Genomic DNA, 23,433 nt, shown 5'->3' on the forward strand with positions numbered 1-23,433 from the left:
CATACAAACTCTGGATAGGGCCAAACGAAAGGCACCACTTGCTCTCCGAAACAAAAGAAACGGGCGTCCTACGACGACAGTTTCTTCCAGGCTGCACGCTTACAGCACACAGCCCGAAAACAGTCTACATTCCACCAGGGAATGAACTTTCGCACGCCCGAGGGTAGAGCGAGGAACAGAGCGGAGGGCAGGTTAAAAACTGTCATGAAAGAGGAGGGCTCTGGGAAGAGGCAGATCAGAGAAGTCGGAAAGTAGCACACAAGGTAAAAAGGTTCTAGTCAGCCCTGGTAAACTGCCACCTTAGGGTACAAGAGGAGGGCAAAAAGAGATGACAAGGATGGGGGAAAAGTTCACTTATGTAGGTCATCAAAAACCCACCAGGAAAAGTCCAAATAAAGAGAAGATAAGCAGAGAGAAAGATCAAGACAGGAAAGGGTGTGAGTGCGGGAGTCAACATGAGTGGGCTCACCAGAATTCAGAAAAGACAGAAGAAAACAAAAGGGTCAAGGCAGCAGCCCCTGGTGTATGTCGGAACATCTCCCCAGAGGGTAATGCCAACAGTTAAATTCACCCAAAAGGAGCACAGTCTCTGGTAAGATGTCCAACAGGTGTTTAAGATCAAGAAAAAGTGGGACATCCGGGGGAGAGAGAAATGGAACAAACTGTATACCATTTACTCACAAATATATGGGCCACAGAACACCGAATGGCCGGCTGAAAAAGTAGGGATGAAGGAAATATCAAGAAGTATCAAGAGAGCAACAGGAACATGGGCCCCAGCAAGAGCTGCAGGGGAAAGAGAAAGGAATAACCACGTAAGTGGCCAGGATGAGCACCAAGCATCAGGTTCTGGAGAGAGACAAAGCAGGGAAACTGTGTGATCACAAGTTGGAGTTCATAGAGGTTGGCATAAAAACCACGAATATTCCATTGAAGAACAGAGATAACAAGGGAGAAACAAAGACAAAGTAGAACACAGCAGACTAAGGAAGAACAAGATCAGGATCAGTGAAATCAAGGTGACGGGGGCAGAGGTAAAGCCAGCAAAGATGTCAGACAAGGGAGCGGGAGGATAGACCAGAGGCAAATGGACAGAGTCCAGAGGAGGAGGCGGCTACGGAGATGGGCGGTCAAGGGAATTGGAGGCAGGAAGGACAAACAGGTGAGGGCACTGGAATAAGGGCAGCATCCAAGAGGACCAAGGGTCAAGGAAACATCCATAGGAGCAACACAAGACCCCGCCACTGAAAAAGGAAGCTGGGATAGTGTCCGAGTCAGAAAGTGAGGACCACATCGAAGCCTTACCAGATGGGGGAGGCAGGAGAGGAACCAGGCTTATGCTTCTGATGGAGAGAGGGGCATACCATCAGCATATACTTGGTGACCGCTTCTACAGTTTCAACTGGAGAAAGAACAGGAACGGGCAACATGAACGCTGGGGAGGAGGATGGACAATGGCCTGAACAGACAGGCAGTGAGGAGGATCAAGAGACAGGGGAGAGGGCACAGGAGACGAGGAAGACCAAGAAGGAAGGAAACACCAGACAGGCCCGGGAGGATCCTCTGGCCCAGAACACAAAGGACCAGACGAGGGGGTGTCGGGGGTCCAAAGCCTCAAGACTTGCAAAACCGAGAAAGCGAGAGAAGGGGAACGCGACACTAGCATTAGACGTGCCAGAGAGAGGTTAGACAGCAAACCTAACACCTACCCTCAGGAAAAGGCAAATATTCACGATTCTTCAAATTAAGGATGGCTTCCTCAAATTTGTAATGGACGGGAGAAGGCAAGGTGGGCGTCACCACAATGATGCAGAGTTTGGGAAGCACACTCCATCTTTGAATCACCCGAGGTTCCACACAAGGGGCAGAGACTTCACTTGTGCACCTTAAAGGACCATTCCCAAATCTCCAGCACCTGCTGCAGAGACAAGGAGAAGGAATGTACTCCTGAACGGAGCATCTGGCACCAGCAGGACTGAAGCGGGGTGGGACGTGCCATCAAAATCGTGACCTTCACAACGCGAAGAGGCTGATGGCAACGACCACGAGGGTGTCAGGGGGTCGAGTGAAGGTATCCACGTGGAGGACAGGATGGTCTTGGGCCTCAAGGATATAATTAACATCCTCGTGGCTATCCAAGTTCCTGGTCACCAATTTGAACATGGTGCAGAAGAATTTTGCCAATACAGGCATTCAACTGGGCATTTTTGGAGATCCGGACAGGAGTCTCCCCGACGCAAGACAACGAAGCCAAGCTGGCAGCCACATCCTGAGGAGTTAGGGCAACACGGGGTACCAGTCTGGGTGGGGTTAAAAGGTGACCAACATTCACCGAATCAACACGGTGCTTTTGGCGAAGTAAATCAGGACGAGAAGGGTTACATGACCAAGATCAAAAACAATCAAAGCCAAACAAAGCCTGGAAAGGAGATCGAAGGAATCAAGTGTGAGCGAGTGCAGAGGTGACGACGCGGAGCACCCAAAGTAAGAGGGGGTAAAGGCGCAGTTGTGACAACTGGAGACAGAGCCACACCAGGTGATAAAGTCATCACCACTGGGAGCTTAACCCCACCACAGACGTGTGAGGGGATCAGAGAGAGAGAGAGAGAGAGAGAGAGAGAGAGAGAGAGAGAGAGAGAGAGAGAGGCAGTCAGGAGAGTCCGAGAAGGAACACTGTCTGGGCCTAATATAGCGAGGTCTACAGAGCCCGGTCTTCCAACAGTAACTCGAGGGCCTGGTCACCCACGAGTCTGGGAAGTGGTAGAAAAAACGGGCCAGTCATCGGCATAATAACGAGCGGGTAAGAATTTCCTTCACCAATAAGCCCCTATACCCACCAGGGAGCTACAATTACAGTATAGGACACCCGACAAAACAGGCCTCCCATCCTCACACGGGAGCATCGCGAGTATACGCCCCGCCATCGCCACCTTATGAACCGCCAGTCTGTCAAGATCGGGGTCAGCAACAAAGGTTGACAATAAAAGCATTTCCTTGCTCGCGACGTCGGGTACCACAGCTCTACAGGCGAGAGTGCGCCTCCTCCACCACCGGGGTGTCAAACCAAAGATGTCCAAAAGAATAATCAAGAATGGCAAAAAGTCAGCAGGAAATTAGAATTAGAAAGAAGACGAGGAGAGGAGTAAAGTCAAAGATAAGGAAGAGGAAATAGCTTCAGCAAAATTAGTGAAGATGACAGCAGGAGGAGGACTTCCAAAGGACAGAAGACTGTCCCATGGAGCGTGACACTTGGGCAGCCGCCGACCAAGCTCCCTCACCACGACAACGGGCTGGAAAGGGACCACAGAGTAAAGACTAAACTAGCCACAATACAGGTCTGAACACTCTTAAGGCTTTAAACCTGTGATACTTTAACCCTAAGCGCTCGCTTTGCAAGCACTTAGACTTTGGTTTGTATCCTGATCAGGGAGGATTGACCTGGTGCCAAGCCTTAACTGTAGCCTCTGTTCGCCCAGCAGTGAATGGTTACCTGGTTGTATTCCAGGGAAAATTAGCATTAAGGACCTGTTCGAAATTTTATGCGTGCTTGTTTAACAAGCATGCAAGAACTTTCATATAAATAAATTAATAAAATAACCTATTGACTTGCCTGCCCTCCAGAGTATTAAATGCTGAAGCAGTGCTATAATTTAAATACATCTATAAAGATTCTCTACTCTTTAGTGAAAGAGGGGGGGGGGTGAAGGAACGAATTATCAGGGGAAAGCACCAAGCCATGATGACTATATAGCACATGGAAAGTGTCAGGATAAGGACTTGGGATGGGACTGGGGGAAGGAATGGTGCCCAACCACTTGAACGGTCGGGAATTGAACGCCGACCTGCATCAAGGAAGACCGTAGCTCAACTGTCCAGTAGAAGCCTCTGAAGTCGCCGGCTTCCTGTCCTTGTCGAGGCAGGGAGGGAAACTAATAGATACATTAGACCGTTTAGCATGTTAGAAAGCTTGTTTTCAGGTAAATAAAAATAAAAGTTTATTTGATGCAATTTATTTATCCCAGCTACACATTTAGGAATTATCAAAATACTCAAATTAAAATTACAGGACTAATGCCTGTCTGTACTTAAGCCGGTAACTGCTGTTAACATACCACTGCGGTAGTTTGTGAAGGTGGTTCTATGGGTGTTAATATTACTGAGTACCACCATAGCTGTACACTTCAATAACCATTAACACAGAAGTAACAGTAAATTACATCACCCAAGCACAAGTGTTTGGTACTTACACCTGGGTGGCCGTGGTGGTGGTGTAGGTGTACTGGCTAATGACGTGTGGCCGAAGGTCACAGCTTAGTGACGTCTGTCACGATCCTGAAGTCAGACTTTACTTCAGTTAACGTCAAGGATGAGGGCCGGACAAAGACTTACATAGAACGATCCGGTCATCAATGGGAGCCTGTAGCACCTGTGTGGTAAAGGTAGAAATATATAGCGACATATATATTTCTGCGTATTATGATCTTAATATGACAGTGTCACCGTAGACTTACCGAGCGTGTGCCAACGGTGACAGTCTGCTCTCGGAAGGATATTAGGATGACTGTCACGCTGTTGAAGGTCTGGGCGGTGACAGTGATTCAACTGTCGATGACGACTTGGACGACATTGGGGAGTTGAAAGACATCGTCCACCTCCAGACATGAGAGGCCAACAGGTCTGACAGGTCCAGCAGGTCCAGTGCTACCCACGGGATGGTCCCATGGCCCAACCTGCCACAGTCCATTATAGTATCTGGACCACTGAATACTTGGTCAGGACCTGGACCACCAAGAACACCCTGGCCAGTGGATGCACCAGGTGCTAATTCACCGCGAAAGCCTTGGGGGTAAGAAACTTCCAGGAACAATGTTTCATCGGCGCTGCCCAGAGCTTAAGCGTCGGGCCACTGCCAGGACCTTTCAGGATGAAGGCGTCGCTACTACAGCGTGTAGTGTTTAATTCAGGTAATGGGCGACCCGCATCTCTGAAAACTGTTGCCAAGAGCAACCGACACATCCAAGTTCTGAAGACCAGGAGCCTGCAAGACAAATTTACTTTAACTCTTTTTAGACATTAAAATCCTTAATACATTTTAGCCAATATGTATCTACTTCAAAATATAAGATATAGCAATATTGTCAGATTTGAACTAATATCTAAGGACTGGATGCCAAAACCCATACCTGCAGAAACTGTCAAGTCTTAGCAGCCCGTGGAACACCAAGGTCATTAATAAAGACCTTAGGAACTGCTTCTGCAATAATTAAAGATTAAAACCTTTGTATAGCCTGTCATACTAATAAGTATGCACAATTAGAAATACAAGATCTAACGAAATAATATTTAAAAACAAGTATTAGTGACTAAGATTCTATTAATATGAAATTAACATTGAGCATTACAGAGAAATTTTACAAATTTACTTTATGTAAATTTAGAAGCTCGTGAAGTTGGACAGATACAGCCATTAAATTATTAGTAACGAGGCTAGTACAGTTTTGGGTACAAAACAGTTACCAAATTATGGTTATAATTATACAAGTTTACGTTCGATATTTCAATATAATACCAAGTTCCAGGGAGAGAGAACTTTTAGTTACACAAAGATGTCTTTAAATGTTAAGTGTTTGATATGTGCAAACTACCCGGTTTCCGGCACGTTAAAGTTTATCAGGTTTGTGACCCTTGAAAAAAAATTAATGTTAAAGATATTTAGTAATTGGTACATTGTTATAGGAAATGTTATTTCTAATTGATTAAATGTATTAGTCATGATATTAGTCTTAAGAATTAAAGGGTAAAGAATTAAAGAATTAAGAATTAAATGAATTCCTCATTTCACATGAGGAAGTCAATGCATGTTTATTTAAAACTAGCACTTTTTTACCCCCTCCCCCACACAATTTTTGATTAATATGATTAAAACTTTCAAGACAGACTCTTTAGCAAGCGAAAGTAAACCTTAAGTAAAGTCATTTTGCGTTCATGTCATTATCGCCCTTCCATTTTAAGAAATTAACGTCCTCCCACCGAAATACTCATGGGGGTCTAATTGTTCTACATAATTATAATTTTTTCTTGCACAAATATTTAAAAAACGTCTTAAAGCAACGTTTGAGACTTGAAACTGTCAACCTTGGAACAAAGAAGTTATCAATAAAACTTATAATACATGTTGGCACCAAACAAGGTTTAATCTGACGGGTTGTTAAAGAAATGATTCACATCGCTATGTAGGCATTATCGCCCCCCCATCCCCCATATGACGAAATTAAGTTTTTACACCTGAAAAGTATTTTTTCCATAACACTTTAATTGGTAGTTTAACTAAACCTAATATCAAGCTAAACAAAATATTACCCATTAGCAAGTTAACCTCGACACCAATAGCTAATATCCAATGGGTCTCGTTGCCAACTTAAATCACCATAACGGTTAACAATTTTAACCACAACGGCTCTTAAGCACCTACCCAGATCTAAAACTACGACTAGCACTTTAAACCAACATTAACACACACATTACCGTAATATATAAAGACGAGGACAGACGACGTTGCTCCAGTGAAGGTAAGGAGGAGAGTGAAGAGCTGGGCCCCACCTGCCCGCCTCAACACCTCCCTCACACCCTCATGGTCGCTGCCTCTCATAATACACCCCTTCTTTACCCCAGTATTTACACTCCCTCGTAATCCTCTAACACACCGTTTCCCTAAAGTTAAAGTCGTATTAGTAGTTAATATATTTATTGTGGCCCAACAGAACCTAACTGCCGGTGAGAACGAGGCAAAGTGACCATTATGGACCCGTAAGTGACACTCAGTGGCTTAGCACAGTCTTCCCACACACGCCCAAACACCCAGTGGGACAGGTGGTCCTTGGGTCGTTTAGTGGTTCCCTCCACCTCAAGTTCTTATTCTGTCAGTAAATAATCTTACGTGTATCTGGACGGGGCCGCTTGGGGGAACTGTGAAGCTAGTCACTGAAAGCTAAATAAAATTAGACATGTACAACTTGTCAAAAGAGACAACCTAAAGTTACCATAGATAAAACTACAAAATATAGACTTGCACCGAAAAAAATACATTGTCATTTTTATAGCGGGATTAGGAAAAAATGTAACTTTCAAATCTAATTTTTCCAATACCACATCTAAGTAATTATCAAAAGGTGTCGAGCTTTGAACACCATGTAGACTACCTCTGGATAGTTAAAAGGCACAAATTATCACTTAGGACGACAATACGAGAGCAACACTAAAATGCGAGAGCTATCAAAGGTAATGGATATACGGAAAATTCTACCTAGGAAAAAAACCATCCCAGAGGAATATTATGAAAGTAAGATGTACGACCATCAAAGACTAGACAACTTAACAAGGACGTGGGCGACCGAAAGAAAACGCAATTCGGCCATTAAGGAGCAGGGTGTTCCATTGGGTGTCCATGAGTTAAGATTGTGTGGATACACCCTAGCCAGAGATAGTTTGTGTGATGTTTTCCACCATCTGTTATAGCAGGAGGAAAACCAAGTAACGAGGTCAACTTTCAATGAGCAGCTTGTTGCCTGCAATACCAGATTAACGGTCAATGGTCTCTGGAATGTGGAATGTGTAACTGAATAGAAATCTAAATAAGAAATCCCTTTTCAGTTAATGTGGCAAGTACGACTGGCTTCCTTAACGGTATGGTTCACTTGTTCATCTGAGGTATCTCAATATAACTGGGTACCCAGCAAGTCTTAAATATGCTTAAGATGAGAAACGGCCTTTACTCGATTTCTCCCATCACAGAATGCAAAGGCATAGAAGACGCCAGAGCCATGAGGGCACCGCGAGGATCAACCACTGACAAATTAGCAATGGAGAGAAAAAAAAAAGCCGATAAAGATGACTAAAATGCATGAAGCACTGCCGTGAAGAGGCCAGTCTCTGGGGGCAAGCGGCACATAGGTTTGATCAGGAAAATCAACGTAGTCAACACTCAACGAAGACCCACCTGTGAATTGAGCAATGAGTGCAAATGAGGAAAAAATGATCAAGGTAAAGAGTTTTGTAAATGCAGGAGGGGTAGAAGCATTCACCTCATGGGTCAGGGCTGGCAAAATTTCACACGCAGGACCCCTAGCTCTATGGGGGCCAACATGCAGAAGGAACACGAGGAGAAAGATTACAAACATGTACCGAGAGAAAACCATGCAAACTGGCCATCCTCACAGGAAGAGATAAGTGGTGAGAAGAGACAAGGCTCTCCTGAGGGGCAGCAGTAATCAAATCGTGCTCAAGCGTGGGTGAAGGTGTTGTAGGGACCGTGCTACGTAGCTTAAGTAATAGAATCACGATGATACTGTAGAGACGGAACGCCGATTTTAACAAAAAGCTCTGGTTACGGGACGAAAAAGCAGAGCCGAGCCTTCACCCAGAATCATGTAGTATTGGGACGAAGGTTTGAGGAAAAGCCAGAAGTAAATTATAAAAAAAGGAAACCGGATAGAATATGCAGCACCACCAAGTGTACAGTACTCAGAGGGCGCTAAATATCACCAAGGTTGCCAATACAAGAACAAACGCAAGAGGTGAACGATATCAAAAGTATCCGATTCGCCAAGAATTCTACAGAGGGACAATTGACCACGAGGGACGGTCGGAAAGCAAGACACTCTTCCTGGAAGTCAGAACATTCAGCAAGGATGTGCACGACCGTAAGAGGCACTACGAGAGTCAACTACAGAGGAAGACCGACAACGAGGAAGCAGTAGAGAATAGCATAAAGTTCCACTGTGAAGATTCTAGTCTCCGGAGGTAAGCGACACCAAGTGCAATTAGGAAAAAAACAACAGTAGCCTAAACCATCCGTAGACTTAAGACCCATTGGCAAAGACGGAAACGGAGCGGGAGTGAGAAGAAAAGTGCTCAATGAAAAGGCGTTTCAGAACCGTAGGAGGGGTAAAAGCTTTAGTGATACGGGTCTAGGAAGTACAAAACCGCGGAAGAGGGACCCTCCACGGGGAGCAAAGAAGGAACACTAGGAGAAACATTAGAAATACGAACGGAAAGAGAATCCTGGAGGCGAGATAACCGGACAGAGGGAGGTGGTGAAGAGGAACAGGAACCGCAGGAGGGGTAAAAGTTAAAGCACGACAGAGGCGAGAGGAAGGATGTTGTAAGGACCGCGCAAAATAGTGAAGACAGTAGCGATCACGGCGGTCCTGGAGACAGAGGAAGCCAGTGTCAACATACAAGCTAAGGACGGGAGTCGAGCGAAAGGCACCAGAACCGAGGCGCAACCCAGCATGATGCAAAGCATCAAGACTGCGAGAGTAGAAGGACTAGCGCACGAGTAAGCAGGGCCTACCTCCCATAACCTTCCATGCCAGTGATCTTCCAGGATCACAGCTTGCCTACTCGTTCCATGGAATTTTAGACATTTTGTATACGGAGGTACATAACTTAATTGGTCCAGGAACATTGTGGGCAAGCAGCTTCAGGTAGAAGAGTGTCTAAGGTAAACTAAGCTCTGTCGGGTTTCATTTGACGAGGGGTCTCTAATGGCCAGGTTCATTACCAAGTGTAATTCCTGGGAAACTTTAATGGAATCAAATGTTTTTAAGGAATCTGATACGGCTGGAAACCCGTTTTGTAGCAGCACAACCCTGCACTCTTGGGAATTGCCACGGAGTAACGCCTGTTTCCCCAGACACGAGTTTGTGTGTACGAGTGTCAGTGTTTGTGGATCATGAAATATCTTTAGTACCCTAGTAGACTATCACAAAAAAACTGACCAGGTAGAACTACGCAGTATCTTGGGCGAGTGTTTGTTTTAGAGGTGAAAGTAAGTACCATAATTTGACCTACGTAAATGCATTCCGAGCACACGTGCATTTAGCATAACCTCCAGTGGAAGGAGAATAGAGCAAGTTGCCCAAGCGTTTAACTACCTTCTCCAATGCATCTTTACACAGTACGGCAGTGTTGCTTGGTTCAGAATGAAGTAAAATTATGTGTTCACATCTTCAGGTTCTAATGCAAGATTGCCGACAAGAAAGTTAAATTATGTACATCTTTCCTAGGGTCTAAACTAAAGGCATAGATACTCCCATGTATGACACCTTGCATCCAATGATAAAGCATTAGCCAATCTCTTTGCGAAAATAATGGCTGTACTGCCCCAACTCTATGGCCTAGTCTGGGGGCTAAAGTAATACGGAAGATCACCCTGGTGTATAGCAATATAACTTCGTATTACAAGTGCCACCTCATCGGTGGTGTTCAGCATTTTAAACCCATCATGCTAGCAGTGTTATCTGCTCTAGTGATTATTTACCAGGTTATCTTAATAGCCTAAGATTATTACATAGTTTGAGCCGTGAAGCATTGCCTATAGTGTTTGAGGGCCATCATTATGAACAGGTAGTAGGAAGGCATGAATTGCAGAGACTTCAATCAGGGTCAAAACTCCCGAGGCTTAGTTTGGAATCCCAAGAATTCTGGCTTTAATCAAAGTTATGGTCAGCAGATGGCAGAGGCACTTATTTGGCAAAGACTAGGCAGTTATACTTTGTTTACATGGGTTGTATTATAAATTTGTTTAAGTTCCACCCGAGTAATTTAAGAGAACATTAAACTTCTAAAATTTATTTTACTAACCACCTCAAATTCCAATACAAAACCCGACGCATGTCATTACTTATCGAGGACGGTAGCCGTAGCCGCTGTTAACGTACACAGTGTCCGTCACTGTCCGGTAGTTGGTGAAGGTAGTGCTCTTCGTGTTAATATTCGTGTGTACCACCGTCGCCGTGTACGTCAACCTGAAATAAAAACAAGAGATTCAGCACCACAAAATAGCAGTTAATTACATCACCTAAGCACAAGTGTGTAGTACTTACACCTGGGTGGCCGTGGTGGTGTAGGTGTACTGGTTGATAACGTATGACGTGTGGCCGAGGGTCACGTAGCTTAGCGACGTCTCGGTCACTATCCTGAAGTCAGACTTCACTTCCGTTAACGTTACTGACGTTGGCCGGACAAACACAGACGTCTGAAGAGCGACCCGGTCATCAACAGGCGTCTGTAGCACCTGTATTGTAGAGGTAAAAAAATTATTTGTAGCAGATGTGCGCGTTATGATTTTAATATTACAACAGTGTCACCGTAAACTTACCGAGCGTGTTCCGACGGTGACAGTCTGCACACTGAAGGAAGTTAGGGTGACTGCAACGCTGTTGAAGGCTTGGTCGGTGACAGTGACGCAACGGTCGATGGTGACAACTTGGGTGACAGTGGGGTGGAAGACATCGTCCACCCTCCTGACCTGAGGGAGGCCAACAGGTCTGACAACACTTCCAGAAGATCCAGTGCTGCCCACTGCGACCAGAGGCACGTTCACCTGGGCCAACCTGCCACCGCCGAATATGGTAGCTGGACCACTGCCGACAAGAGGACCCGGACCGCCGAGGACACCCTGGCCGACAAGAGGACCCGGACCACCAAGGACACCCTGGCCAACAAGAGGACCCGGACCACCGAGGACACCCTGGCCAACAACAGGACCCGGACCACCGAGGACACCCTGGCCGACAAGAGGACCTATATCACTGCGAAAGTCTTGAGGAAAGGAACTCCCAGCAGGAAGACTTCCTCTGTGCTGGCCTGCGTCAGGCACGAGGCCGCTGCCAGGGCCCTGGAGGATAAAGGCGTCATTAGCTGCGCTTGTTTGAGCGCTACTCTGCTGGTTCCCGATTGTTGCGCTTAACAGAGGACGTGGGCGACCAGTGTCCCTGGGAATATTGCGGCTAAAAGCAGCGGATGTACCGAAGTCCTGACGTAGAGCTGGAGCCTGCAATGTTAAAATATAAAATTATGCCGATATTTGTGGCAAGTGGCTAGATATGTACGGTAATTCAGGCATTTAATAACAAGACTATACTTTTAAAATAATTTACGGCATAAAGTATCTCACGACACACCTGCAAGGGTAGATATTGGCAGGTCACACCAGCCACGTAGAAGACCACGGTTAACGTAGAATACAGCATCTAATTTAGTAGAGATTACAAATTAAACTTAAATCTAGACCAATATGCGAGAGCTTCAAAATATGCAAAATGGTTGCATCATGTCTATCTTTGAAGAACTAAAGACTTTAGATCCTGTGGATTGCTGAACTATACAACATATATATTGTGCTGATATACGATCTATTTTCCTAATAGAAAGAAAAATATAATCCTTAGTCAATGATGTAGGTGAAAACTTCGGGAATGAAGCCATTAGTCACTGGGGTATAGGTAGAGCAAGGATCAAATTTCTGTATTCCAGTATTTAGTAAGATAAAAGGTAACCTAGGTAGTCAAGCAGAGTAAACTAGTTTGCTCGTTTAAGATTTTTTTGAAGCTAAAAATATTTATATTTAAAAAACAGTTTTAGAAACATTCCTGGGAGCAGTTTAAGTGATAAACTATAGTTTAAGGTAAATTTACGACTATTTAGTATTGACACTAAAGTTCTAGTATGTTCGTTTTAAGGACCAAGACTGTAGTTATAAAGTTTGCTTTTAAATTTGTCTAGGTTGAATTTAATTTAAAATTGCAACCCTTTATATCCAAACTTAATTAACTTTATAGTTGCAGAAAACTTCAAATTACGGTTTACAAATAAACGCCTAAAATAAATCCTTAACAACCATTAATAAAACAAACCCCCGAGTTGAGATCGAGATAAACAAAGTTACACACCGACGGCTTACACACACTAAAACCCAACATTATCCACAAAACACCAAAACGTAATACCTTGAGCCAGACGATGTTACTGGAGTGAAGGCGAGGAGGAGAGTGAGGAGCTGGGCCCCACCTGCCCGCCTCAACACCACCCTCACACCCTCCTCATGGTCGCTGCCTCTCATAATACACCCCTTCTTTACCCCAGTATTTACACACTCACTCGTAATCCTCTAATAACCTTTATTTCCCTAAAGTTAACGTCGTATTAGTAGTTAATATATTTATTGTGGCCCAACAGACCCTAACTGCCGGTGAGAACGAGGCAAAGTGACCATTATGGACCCGTAAGTGACACTCAGTGGCTTAGCACAGTCTTCCCACACACGCCCAACACCCAGTGGGACAGGTGGTCCTTGGGTCGTCTAGGACAGTGTTTCCTCAACCGCAGATCTATGGATTAAATATTTCAAGGGTTACATGGAACTAATATACTGTATGGTATTCTAACAAAATATGAACCCGTTATGAGTGTGTTGAACTCAATGTCTCCTGTTATCATATACACGCAGTTTTAACTGAGATTAAACAGTGCAGGGCGTGTGACATGAATGTGTGTATTTGTTACACCAATGGTTACTGTAAATTTTGCTGGCTATATCTATTTTGTTGTAGGACTCCATAAGTAAGAACGTAGCTGTTGGTGGCCACTACCACCCCATACCCATCCTACGGGTGGTAGTGGACCCGATACCCATCCTACGGGTGGTAGTAGACCCCATACCCATCCTACGGGTGGTAGTGGACCCCATACCCATCCTACGGGTGGTAGTGGACCCCATACCCATCCTACGGGTGGTAGTGGACCCCATACCCATCCTACGGGTGGTAGTGGGACCCCATACCCATCCTACGGGTGGTAGTGGACCCCATACCCATCCTACGGGTGGTAGTGGACCCCATACCCATCCTAACGGGTGGTAGTGGACCCCATACCCTTCCTACGGGTTGAAGCTCCTCGTGTCTTGCCTCAACAGCCAATACTTAACTTTGTCATACGTTATATCGTTAACATGAAAGGTCAATACAGTGATAAGCACACGTGTAGGGCCATCTCCCTTGGTCACAACTCTAAATGTATTCTTTTGTTAGTTGCCGCATTATATGTTGATATAGATACCTTGAGGTTACCTTGAGGTGCTTCCGGGGCTTAGCGTCCCCGCGGCCCGGTCGTCGACCAGGTCTCCTGGTCGATAGATGGCAGAGAGAATTATGTCAACAAATAAGTGGAGTTTTGACCAATGAAACTCGTCGTTACAAAACGCCAATTCACTCGTACTCTAATCCAATACTACAACAGAAACAAATGTGCCAATCTGCACTTTACAAGAAAATTGATGTGTGGGGGGGGGGGGGGGGGGGGGGGGGGGGGGGCGGTTAAAGGAATATTTTTCCTTAAGTGTACATATCTTCTTTTATTGTGCTTTCAGTGACATACAAAGGAATATTCTCCCATCCCGAGTTGGCCCAAGCGGCTCCGTCCAGATACACGTAAGATTATTTACTGAGAGAATAAGAACTTGAGGCGGAGGGAACCACTAAACGACCCAAGGACCCACCTGTCCCACTGGGTGTTGGGGAAGACTGTGCTAAGCCACTGAGCGTCACTTACGGGTCCATAATGGTCACTTTGCCTCGTTCTCCACCGGCAGTTAGGTTCTGTTGGGCCACAATAAATATATTAACTACTAATACGACGTTAACTTTAGGGAAATAAAGGTTATTAGAGGATTACGAGTGAGTGTGTAAATACTGGGGTAAAGAAGGGGTGTATTATGAGAGGCAGCGACCATGAGGAGGGTGTGAGGGAGGTTGTTGAGGCGGGCAGGTGGGGCCCAGCTCCTCACTCTTCCTCCTCGCCTTCACTCCAGTAACATCGTCTGGCTCAAGGTATTACGTTTGGTGTTTTGTGGGATAATGTTGGGTTTAGTGTGTGTAAGTCGTCGGTGTGTAACTTTGTTTTATCTCGATCTCAACTCGGGGGTTTATTTTATTAATGGTTATTAAGGATTTGGAGTAGGCATATCATTTGTAAACAATAACTTGAAGTTTTCAGCAACTATAAAGTTACTGAAGCTTGGATATTAAGAGTTGCAATTTAATTTAAACTAACCTAAACAAATTTAAATGCGAACATTATAGCTACTCTAGTCTTGGTCCCTAGAACATGCCAAAGCTCTAAGTGCAGATACTAAAGTCTTATTAAACTATAGTTTTCATAACTCAAAGAATGCTTGTAAAATATCTAAAATTTTGTTTATTAAATATAAATATTTTAAGTTTCTAAATCTTAAACTAGCAAACTAGTGTACTCTGCTTGACTACCTAGGTTAGCTTTATCCTACTAAAACTCTAATTCAGAAAAATTTGATCCTTACTCCTAGCTATACCCCAGTGATAATGACTTCATTCCCGAGGCTTTCACCTACATCATTAACTGAGGATTAGTTTCTACTTTTCGTTTAGGAAAATACATTTTATTTCGGCATAATATTGCTCTTGTATAGATCAACGATTCACAGGATCTTTGAGTCTTTAGTTCCTCAAAGATTAAAAAGATGCAACCATTTTGCATACTTTAAAGCTCTTAAATATTGGTCTAGCTAGAAACTTACTTTATAATCTCTAAAAAATTAGATGCTGTATTCTACGTTAACCGTGGTCTTCTACGTGGCTGGTGTGACCTGCCAATATCTACCCTTGCAGGTGTGTGGTGAGATACTTTATGCCGTAAATTGTTTTACGTCTAGTCTTGTTACTAGACGCCTGAAGTACCGTACTTAGCTAGCCACTTGCCACAAATGTCGGCATAATTTTATATTTTAACATTGCAGGCTCCAGCTCTACGGCAGGACTTCGGTACATCAGCTGCTTTTAGCCACAATATTCCCAGGGACACTGGTCGCCCTCGTCCTCTGTTAAGCGCAACAATCGGGAACCTGCAGAGTAGCGCTCAAACGAGCGCAGTTAATGACGCCATTATCCTCCAGGGCCCTGGCAGCGGCCTCGTGCCTGACGCAGGCCAGCACAGAGGAAGTCTTCCTGCTGGGAGTTACTTTCCCCAAGGCTTTCACAGTGATGTAGGTCCTCTTGTCGGCCAGGGTGTCCTCGGTGGTCCGGGTCCTCTTGTCGGCCAGGGTGTCCTCGGTGGTCCGGGTCCTCTTGTCGGCCAGGGTGTCCTCGGTGGTCCGGGTCCTCTTGTCGGCCAGGGTGTCCTCGGTGGTCCGGGTCCTCTTGTCGGCCAGGGTGTCCTCGGTGGTCCGGGTCCTCTTGTCGGCCAGGGTGTCCTCGGTGGTCCGGGTCCTCTTGTCGGCCAGGGTGTCCTCGGTGGTCCGGGCCCTCTTGTCGGCCAGGGTGTCCTCGGTGGTCCGGGTCCTCTTGTCGGTAGTGGTCCAGCTACCATATTCAGCGGTGGCAGGTTGGCCCAGGTGAACGTGCCTCTGGTCGCAGTGGGCAGCACTGGATCTTCTGGAAGTGTTGTCAGACCTGTTGGCCTCCCTCAGGTCAGGAGGGTGGACGATGTCTTCCACCCCACTGTCACCCAAGTTGTCACCATCGACCGTTGCGTCACTGTCACCGACCAAGCCTTCAACAGCGTTGCAGTCACCCTAACTTCCTTCAGTGTGCAGACTGTCACCGTCGGAACACGCTCGGTAAGTTTACGGTGACACTGTTGTAATATTAAAATCATAACGCGCACATCTGCTACAAATTTTTTTACCTCTACAATACAGGTGCTACAGACGCCTGTTGATGACCGGGTCGCTCTTCAGACGTCTGTGTTTGTCCGGCCAACGTCAGTAACGTTAACGGAAGTGAAGTCTGACTTCAGGATAGTGACAGAGACGTCGCTAAGCTACGTGACCCTCGGCCACACGTCATACGTTATCAACCAGTACACCTACACCACCACGGCCACCCAGGTGTAAGTACTAGACACTTGTGCTTCGGTGATGTAATTAACTGCTATTTTGTGTTATTGAATCTTGTTTTTTATTTCAGGTTGACGTACACGGCGACGGTGGTACACACGAATATTAACACCAAGAGCACTACCTTCACCAACTACCGGACAGTGACGGACACCTTGTACGTTAACAGCGGCTACGGCTACCGTCCTCAATAAGTACTGACGTGCGACGGGTTTTGTATTGGAATTTGAGGTGGTTAGTAAAATAAATTTTAGAAGTTTAATGTTCTCTTAAATTACTCGACTAGAACTTATAAATTATCAAATACAACCTATGTAAACACTTGGTGTAACTGCCTAGTCTTTGCCAAGTAAGTGCCTCTGCCGTCTGCTGACTTTAACTTTTATTAAAGCAAGAATTCTTTGAAATCCAAACTAAGCATCAGGAGTTTTGACCCTGATTAAACTCTGCCATTCGTATGTTCCTACTACCAGTTCATAATGATGGCCCTCAAACACTATAGGCAATGTTTCACAGCTCAAACTATGTAATAATCTTAGGGTATTAAGATAACCTGGTAAATAATCACTAGAGCAGATAACACTGGGAGCATGATGGCTTTAAAGGCTGAACACCACCGATGAGGTGGCACTTGTAATAAGTTATTGCTATACACGAAGGTGCTCTTCCGGATTACTTTAGCCTCCAGACTAGGCCATAGAGTTGGGTCAGTACCACCATTTTTCGCAATAGATTGGCTAATGCTTTATCATTGGATGCAAGGTGTCATACATGGGGGTTATCTATGCTTTTAGTCTAGACCCTAGGAAAGATGCACATAATTAAACTTTCTTGTCGGCAATCTTACATTAGTACCTGAAGATGTGAACACTTTTACTTAATTCTGAAACAAGCAACACTGCCGTACTGCGTAAAGATGCATTGGAGAAGGTAGTTAAACTCTTGGGCAACTTGCTCTATTCTCCTTCCACTAGACGTTATTTTAAATGCACGTGTGCTCGGAATGCATTTACCCAAGTCAAATTATGGTGCTTACTTTCACCTGTCAAAAAACTCGCCCGAGATACTTCATAAAGTTCTACCTGATCAGTTTTTTGTGATAGGGTACAAAAGTCTTCATGATCCACAAACACTAAAACGAACATACACATACGTCTGTCTGGGGAAAGACGGGGCGTTACTCCCAGTGGCAATTTCCAGGCGTAGAGGTTTGTACTGCTACAAAAGTTTTCCAGCTGTGTCAGATTCCTTCCAAACATTTGATTTCATTAGTTTCTCAGGAATTACACTTGGTAATGAACCTGGCCATTAGACACCTCTCGTCAAATGAAACCCGACAGAGCTTAGTTTACCTTCGAAACTCTTCTACCTGAAGCTGCTGCTTGCCCACAATGTTCGTAGACCATCAAAGTTATGTACCTCTGTATTCAAAATGTCTGAAATGCATTCCATGAAACGAGTACGCAAGCTGTGATCCTGGAAGATCACTGGAATGGAAGCTTGTGGGTGGTAGGCCCTGCTTACTCCTCCACTTGTCCTTCTGCTCTTCGCCGTCTTGATGCTTTGCACCATGCTGGGTTGCGCCTCGGCTCTGGTGCCTTTCGTTCGACTCCCGCCCTCGGCTAGTATGTTTGACACCAGTGTTCTATCTCTCCAGGACCGCCGTGATCGCTACTGTCTTTGCTATCTGGCGCGGTCCTTGCAACGTCCTTCCTGTCGTGCTTTGACTCTTATCCCTCCTGTAGTTACCGTTCCTCTTCACCACCTCCCTCTGTCTGGTTATCTCGCTTACAGGTCTTTCCATTTGTCCTTGTATTGTTCCTTCCTTGCCCCTGTGGTAGGGACCCCTTCCTAAGTTTTGTAAATCCTTGACCTGCATTACTAAAGCTATTACTCTTCCTACGGTTCTGAAATGCCTTTACCTTGAGCACTTTTCTTCTCACTCCCGCTGTGTTTGCGTCTTCACCGATGGGTCCAAGTCTGCGGACGGTTGAGGCTACTGTGTTGTTTTTTTCCTGATTGCACTTGTGTGTCGGTTACCTCTGGAGACTAGCATCTTCACAGCGGAACTTTATGCAATTCTCTCTCCTCTTCGTCTCCTGCTTTCTAGTTGACTCTTAGTGCCCTTATGGCTCTCGGGGTCCTTTTAATCCTGTTCGTCCCGTTGTCGTAGAGATTCAACATTGGCCGTTTCTTATCTCCAGTAAATTTACAGCAGCAGAGTTTTGCTGGGCTCCCAGTCATGTTGGTGTCTTCTTAAATGAGCGTGCGGATGCTGCCGTTAGAGAGGCTATCCACTCTTGCCCCATTTCCCGTAAAGGTATTCCTTTTTCTGACTTATACGGTTATTCATTTCGCCATCCTTGACCGATGGCATGGTTATTGGTTTTGTTGCTAGTTACAAACTGCGTACTCTAATGCATTGTTCCCCCCCCCCCCGTGACCTTCCTTCCTGCCACTGTAACCGGTGGTCGGAAATGACTAGCACGGTTGCGTCTAGGCCATACTCGCTTAATTCACGGTCACTTAATGGAGCGCTGCCCTGCTCCATATTGTCCAAATTGCATTGTCCTTCTTACGGTCGAGCACATCCTTGTTGAATGTTCCGACTTCCAGGACGAGCGTGTCTTGCTTTCCGACCGTCCCTCGCGGTCAATTGTCCCTCGGTAGAATTCTTGGCGAATCGGATGCTTTTGATATCGTTTGCCTCGTGCGTTTGTTCTTGTATTGGCATCCTTGGTGATATTTAGCGCCCTCTGATTACTCTGTACATTTGGTGCTGCATATTTTTCCCGGTTTGTGCCTTTTGATAATTATTTACTTCTGACTTTTCCTCGAACCTTCGTCCCAATACTTTAAATTAATCTGGGTTAATGCTCGGCTCTGATGCATTTTCGTCCTGTAACCAGAACCTTTATGTTGAAATCGGCGTTCAGTCTCTACAGTATCATCTTGATTCTATTACTTTCGCTACGTAGCACGTAGATTTTATTACTTTCGTGCCTACATAGCGATGTGAAACACTTTTACAACCCGTCAGACTAAACCTTGTTTGGCGCAGACATTTATTATTTTTATTGATAACTTCTTTGTTCCAAGTTTGACAGTTTCACCAGTCTCAAACGTTGCTTTAAGACCTTTTCAAATATTTGTGCAAGGAAAAATTATAAATTATTTAGAACAATGAGACCCCCATGACTATTTCGGTGGAAGGACGTTAATTTCTTAAAATGTAAGGGCGATAATGACATGAACGCAAAATGACTTTACTTAAAAAGCCAGTACTCTTGCTTGGTTTACTTCTGCTTGCTAAAGTCTTAAGTTTTTAAGTGTTAATCAAAAATTGTGTGGGGTAAAAAGTACTAGTTTTAAATGAACATGCATTGTTGACTTCCTCCTGTGAAATGAATACCCTTTAATTCTTAAGACTAATAACATGACTAATACATTCAATCAGAAAAAACATTTCCTTTAACACTTTCAACCCGTCCTCGACTAGTCCATTACATCCAGCGGTCAACCCCACAGACGCATTCATAAATTTTAACTTGCTGTTCATTCAAAACGAGAATTTTCTAGAGTATAAATTAATATTATAATAGCATATTGTGCATATATAGGCTTATGTTAGGTGTTTAGGTTCTGTTGGCGATTATTTGTATTTGTAGTACGTGGGTGAAGCATTTATAGCGTTGTGATTCGAACAAAATTCGTCAGTGAAGCACTTGTTCCGGATATGTTTGCACTTCAGCAGTTGAGTCGTGTGTAAACCGCTTTTCATTCATAAACAGGGGGTTTGGCGGGTGCATGGAATAACTTTTGGATCTTTGTTTGGAGGACGGGCTGAACACTGTACCAATTACTAAATATCTTTAACATTAGATTTTTTTAAGGGTCACAAACCTGATGATAAACTTTAACGTGCCTGAAATCAGGTAGTTTGCCACATATCAAACACTTAAAGACGCCTTTGTGTAACTAAAAGTTCTCACTCTCCCTGGAACTTGGTATTATATTGAAATATCGAACGTAAACTTGTATAATTATAATAACCATAATTTGGTAACTGGTTTTTACCCAAAACTGTACTAGCCTCGTTACTAATAATTTAATGGCCGTATCTCCAACTTCAAGAGCTTCTACATTTACATAAACCAAACTTGTAAAATTTTTATCTGTAATGCTCCATGTTAATTTCATATTAATAGAATCTTGTCACTAATACTTGTTTTTAAATGTTAAGTTAGGTCATGTATTTTCTAATTGTGCAGACTTATTAGTATGACAGGCTATGGAAAGGTTATAATCTTTACTTATTGCAGACGCAGTTTCTAAGGTCTTTATTAATGACCTTGGTGTTCCACGTGGCTGTAATGACTTGCCAGTTTCTGCAGGTATGGGTTTTGGCATCCAGTCCTTGGATATTATAGTTCAAATCTGACAATATTGCTACATCTTATATTTTGAAGTAGATACATATTGGCTAAAATGTATTAATTAATGATCTTAATGTCCAAAAGTTAAAACTAAATTTCTCTTGCAGGCTCCTGGTCTTCAGAACTTGGATGTGTCGGTTGCTCTTGGCAACAGTTTTCAGAGATGCGGGTCGCCCACTAGCTGAATTAAACACTACACGCTGTAGTAGCGACGCCTTCATCCTGAAAGGTCCTGGCAGTGGCCCGACGCTTAAGCTCTGGGCAGCGCCGATGAAACATTGTTCCTGGAAGTTTCTTACCCCGAGGCTTTAGCGGTGAATTACCACCTGGTGCATTCGCTGGCCAGGGTGTTCTTGGTGGTCCAGGTCCAGACCAAGTATTCAGTGGTCCAGATACTATAATAGACTGTGGTAGGTTGGGCCATGGGACCATCCCGTGGGTAGCAATGGACCTGTCAGACCTGTTTGCCTCTCTCATGTCTGGAGGTGAACGATGTCTTCAACCCCCCAATGTCACCCAAGTTCTCGTCATCGACAGTTGAATCACTGTCACCGTCCAAACCTTCAACAGTGTGGCAGTCATCCTAATATCCTTCGGAGAGCAGACTGTCACCGTTGGCACACGCTCGGTAAGCCTACGGTGACACTGTGCCATATTAAGATCATAATACGCACATCTGCATTATCTGTCGCTATATATTTCTACCTTTACCACACAGGTGCTACAGGCTCCCATTGATGATTGCATCGTTCTATGGAAGTCTTTGTCCGGCCCTCATCCGTGACGTTAACTGAAGTGAAGTCTGACTTCAGGATGGTGACAGACGTCACTAAGCTGTGACCCTCGGCCACACGTCATTAGCCAGTACACCTACACCACCACCACGGCCACCCAGGTGTAAGTACCAAACACTTGTGCTTGGGTGATGTAATTTACTGTTGCTTCTGTGTTAATGGTTATTGAAGTGTACAGCTATGGTGGCACTCAATATTATTAACACATAGAACCACCTTCACAAACTACCGCAGTGATATGTTAACAGCAGTTACCGGCTTAAGTACAGACAGGCATTAGTCCTGTAATTTTAATTTGAGCATTTTGATAATACGTAAATGCGTAGCTGGGGAAAAATAAATTGCATCAAATAAACTTTTTTTATTTACCTGAAAAGCTTTCTAACATGCTAAACAGTCTAATGTATCTATTAGTTTCTCTCCTTGCCTCGACAAGGACAGGAAGCCGGCGACTTCAGAGGCTTCTACTGGACAGTTGAGCTACGGTCTCCCTTGATGCAGGTCGGCGTTAAATTCCCGACCGTTCAAGTGGTTGGGCACCATTCCTTCCCCCAGTCCCATCCCAAGTCCTTATCCTGACACTTTCCATGTGCTATATAGTCATCAAGGCTTGGTGCTTTCCCCTGATAATTCGTTCCTTCCATCCCCCCCCCCCCTCCTCTTTCACTAAAGAGTAAAGAATCATAAATGTGTTTAAATTGTAGCACTGCTTTAGCATTTAATACTCTGAAGGGCAGGCAAGTCAATAGGTTATTTTATTAATTTATTTGTATGAAAGTTCTTGCGTGCTTGTTAAACAAGCACGCATAAAATTTTGAACAGGTCCTTAATCCTAATTTTCCCTGGAATACAACCAGGCAAATAACTTAACCAGGTAACCATTCACTGCTGGGTGAACAGAGGCTACAGTTGAGGCTTGGCACTCGGTCAATCCTCCCTGACCAGGATACAAACCCAAGCCTAAGTGCTTGCAAAGCGAGTGCTTAGGGTTAACATCTCACAGGTTTAAAGCCTTAAGTGTGTTCAGACCTGTATTGTGGCTAGTTTAGTCTTTACTCTATGGTCCCTTTCCAGCCCGTTGTCGTGGTGAGGGAGCTTGGTCGGCGGCTGCCCAAGTGTCACGCTCCATGGGACAGTCTTCTGTCCTCTTGAAGTCCTCCTCCTGCTGTCATCTTCACTAATTTTGCTGAAGCTATTTCCTCTTCCTTATCTATCATTTTTCTCCTCCCCCTCGTCGTCTTTCTAATTCTCATTTCCTGCTGACCTTTTGCCATTTTTGATTATTCTTTCGGACATCTTTGGTTTGACACCCCGGTGGTGGAGGCGGCGGCACACACTCGCCTGTAGAGCTGTGGTACCCGACGTTGCGAGCAAGGAAATGCTTTCATTGTCAACCTTTGTCTTTGTTGCTGAACCCGATCTTGACAGACTGATGGTTCATAAGGCGATTGCGGGGCGTATACTCGCGATGCTCCCCTGTAAGGATGGGGAG

At 44.7% G+C, this 23,433-nt stretch overlaps 2 protein-coding genes across 3 annotated transcripts; one reads left to right on the forward strand and one right to left on the reverse strand.

Annotated features, from left to right (window-relative positions):
• Positions 1-10,616: 10,616 nt before the first annotated feature.
• LOC123745807 (uncharacterized) lies at positions 10,617-12,880 on the reverse strand. Its single transcript, XM_045726812.2, has 5 exons — positions 12,792-12,880; positions 11,967-12,035; positions 11,162-11,836; positions 10,887-11,077; positions 10,617-10,808 (listed from the first exon to the last, which is right to left on the reverse strand). Exons 2-5 carry the CDS (start codon positions 12,033-12,035, stop codon positions 10,685-10,687), a joined length of 1,059 nt encoding a protein of 352 aa, XP_045582768.2. The 5' UTR covers positions 12,792-12,880; the 3' UTR covers positions 10,617-10,684.
• A 1,701-nt stretch (positions 12,881-14,581) lies between these two features.
• Positions 14,582-22,296, forward strand: LOC123745806 (tetra-peptide repeat homeobox protein 1-like). 2 transcript variants are annotated; one of them, XR_011225732.1, is made up of 8 exons: positions 14,582-14,669; positions 15,417-15,485; positions 15,614-16,432; positions 16,514-16,704; positions 16,782-16,945; positions 21,034-21,105; positions 21,255-21,775; positions 21,866-22,296. XR_011225732.1 is itself a non-coding variant. In XM_045726811.2 (5 exons), the coding sequence occupies exons 2-5, from the start codon at positions 15,417-15,419 to the stop codon at positions 16,903-16,905; spliced, it is 1,203 nt and encodes a 400-aa protein (XP_045582767.2). In that variant the 5' UTR covers positions 14,582-14,669; the 3' UTR covers positions 16,906-16,973. The 2 variants fall into 2 exon arrangements, 1 of the variants encoding a protein (XP_045582767.2); XM_045726811.2 differs by lacking the exons at positions 21,034-21,105; positions 21,255-21,775; positions 21,866-22,296 and having other exon boundaries at positions 16,782-16,973.
• Positions 22,297-23,433: the final 1,137 nt, after the last annotated feature.

The sequence above is a fragment of the Procambarus clarkii genome, chromosome 88, assembly GCF_040958095.1.
Source record: "Procambarus clarkii isolate CNS0578487 chromosome 88, FALCON_Pclarkii_2.0, whole genome shotgun sequence".
In the NCBI taxonomy this organism is placed as follows: domain Eukaryota; kingdom Metazoa; phylum Arthropoda; class Malacostraca; order Decapoda; family Cambaridae; genus Procambarus; species Procambarus clarkii.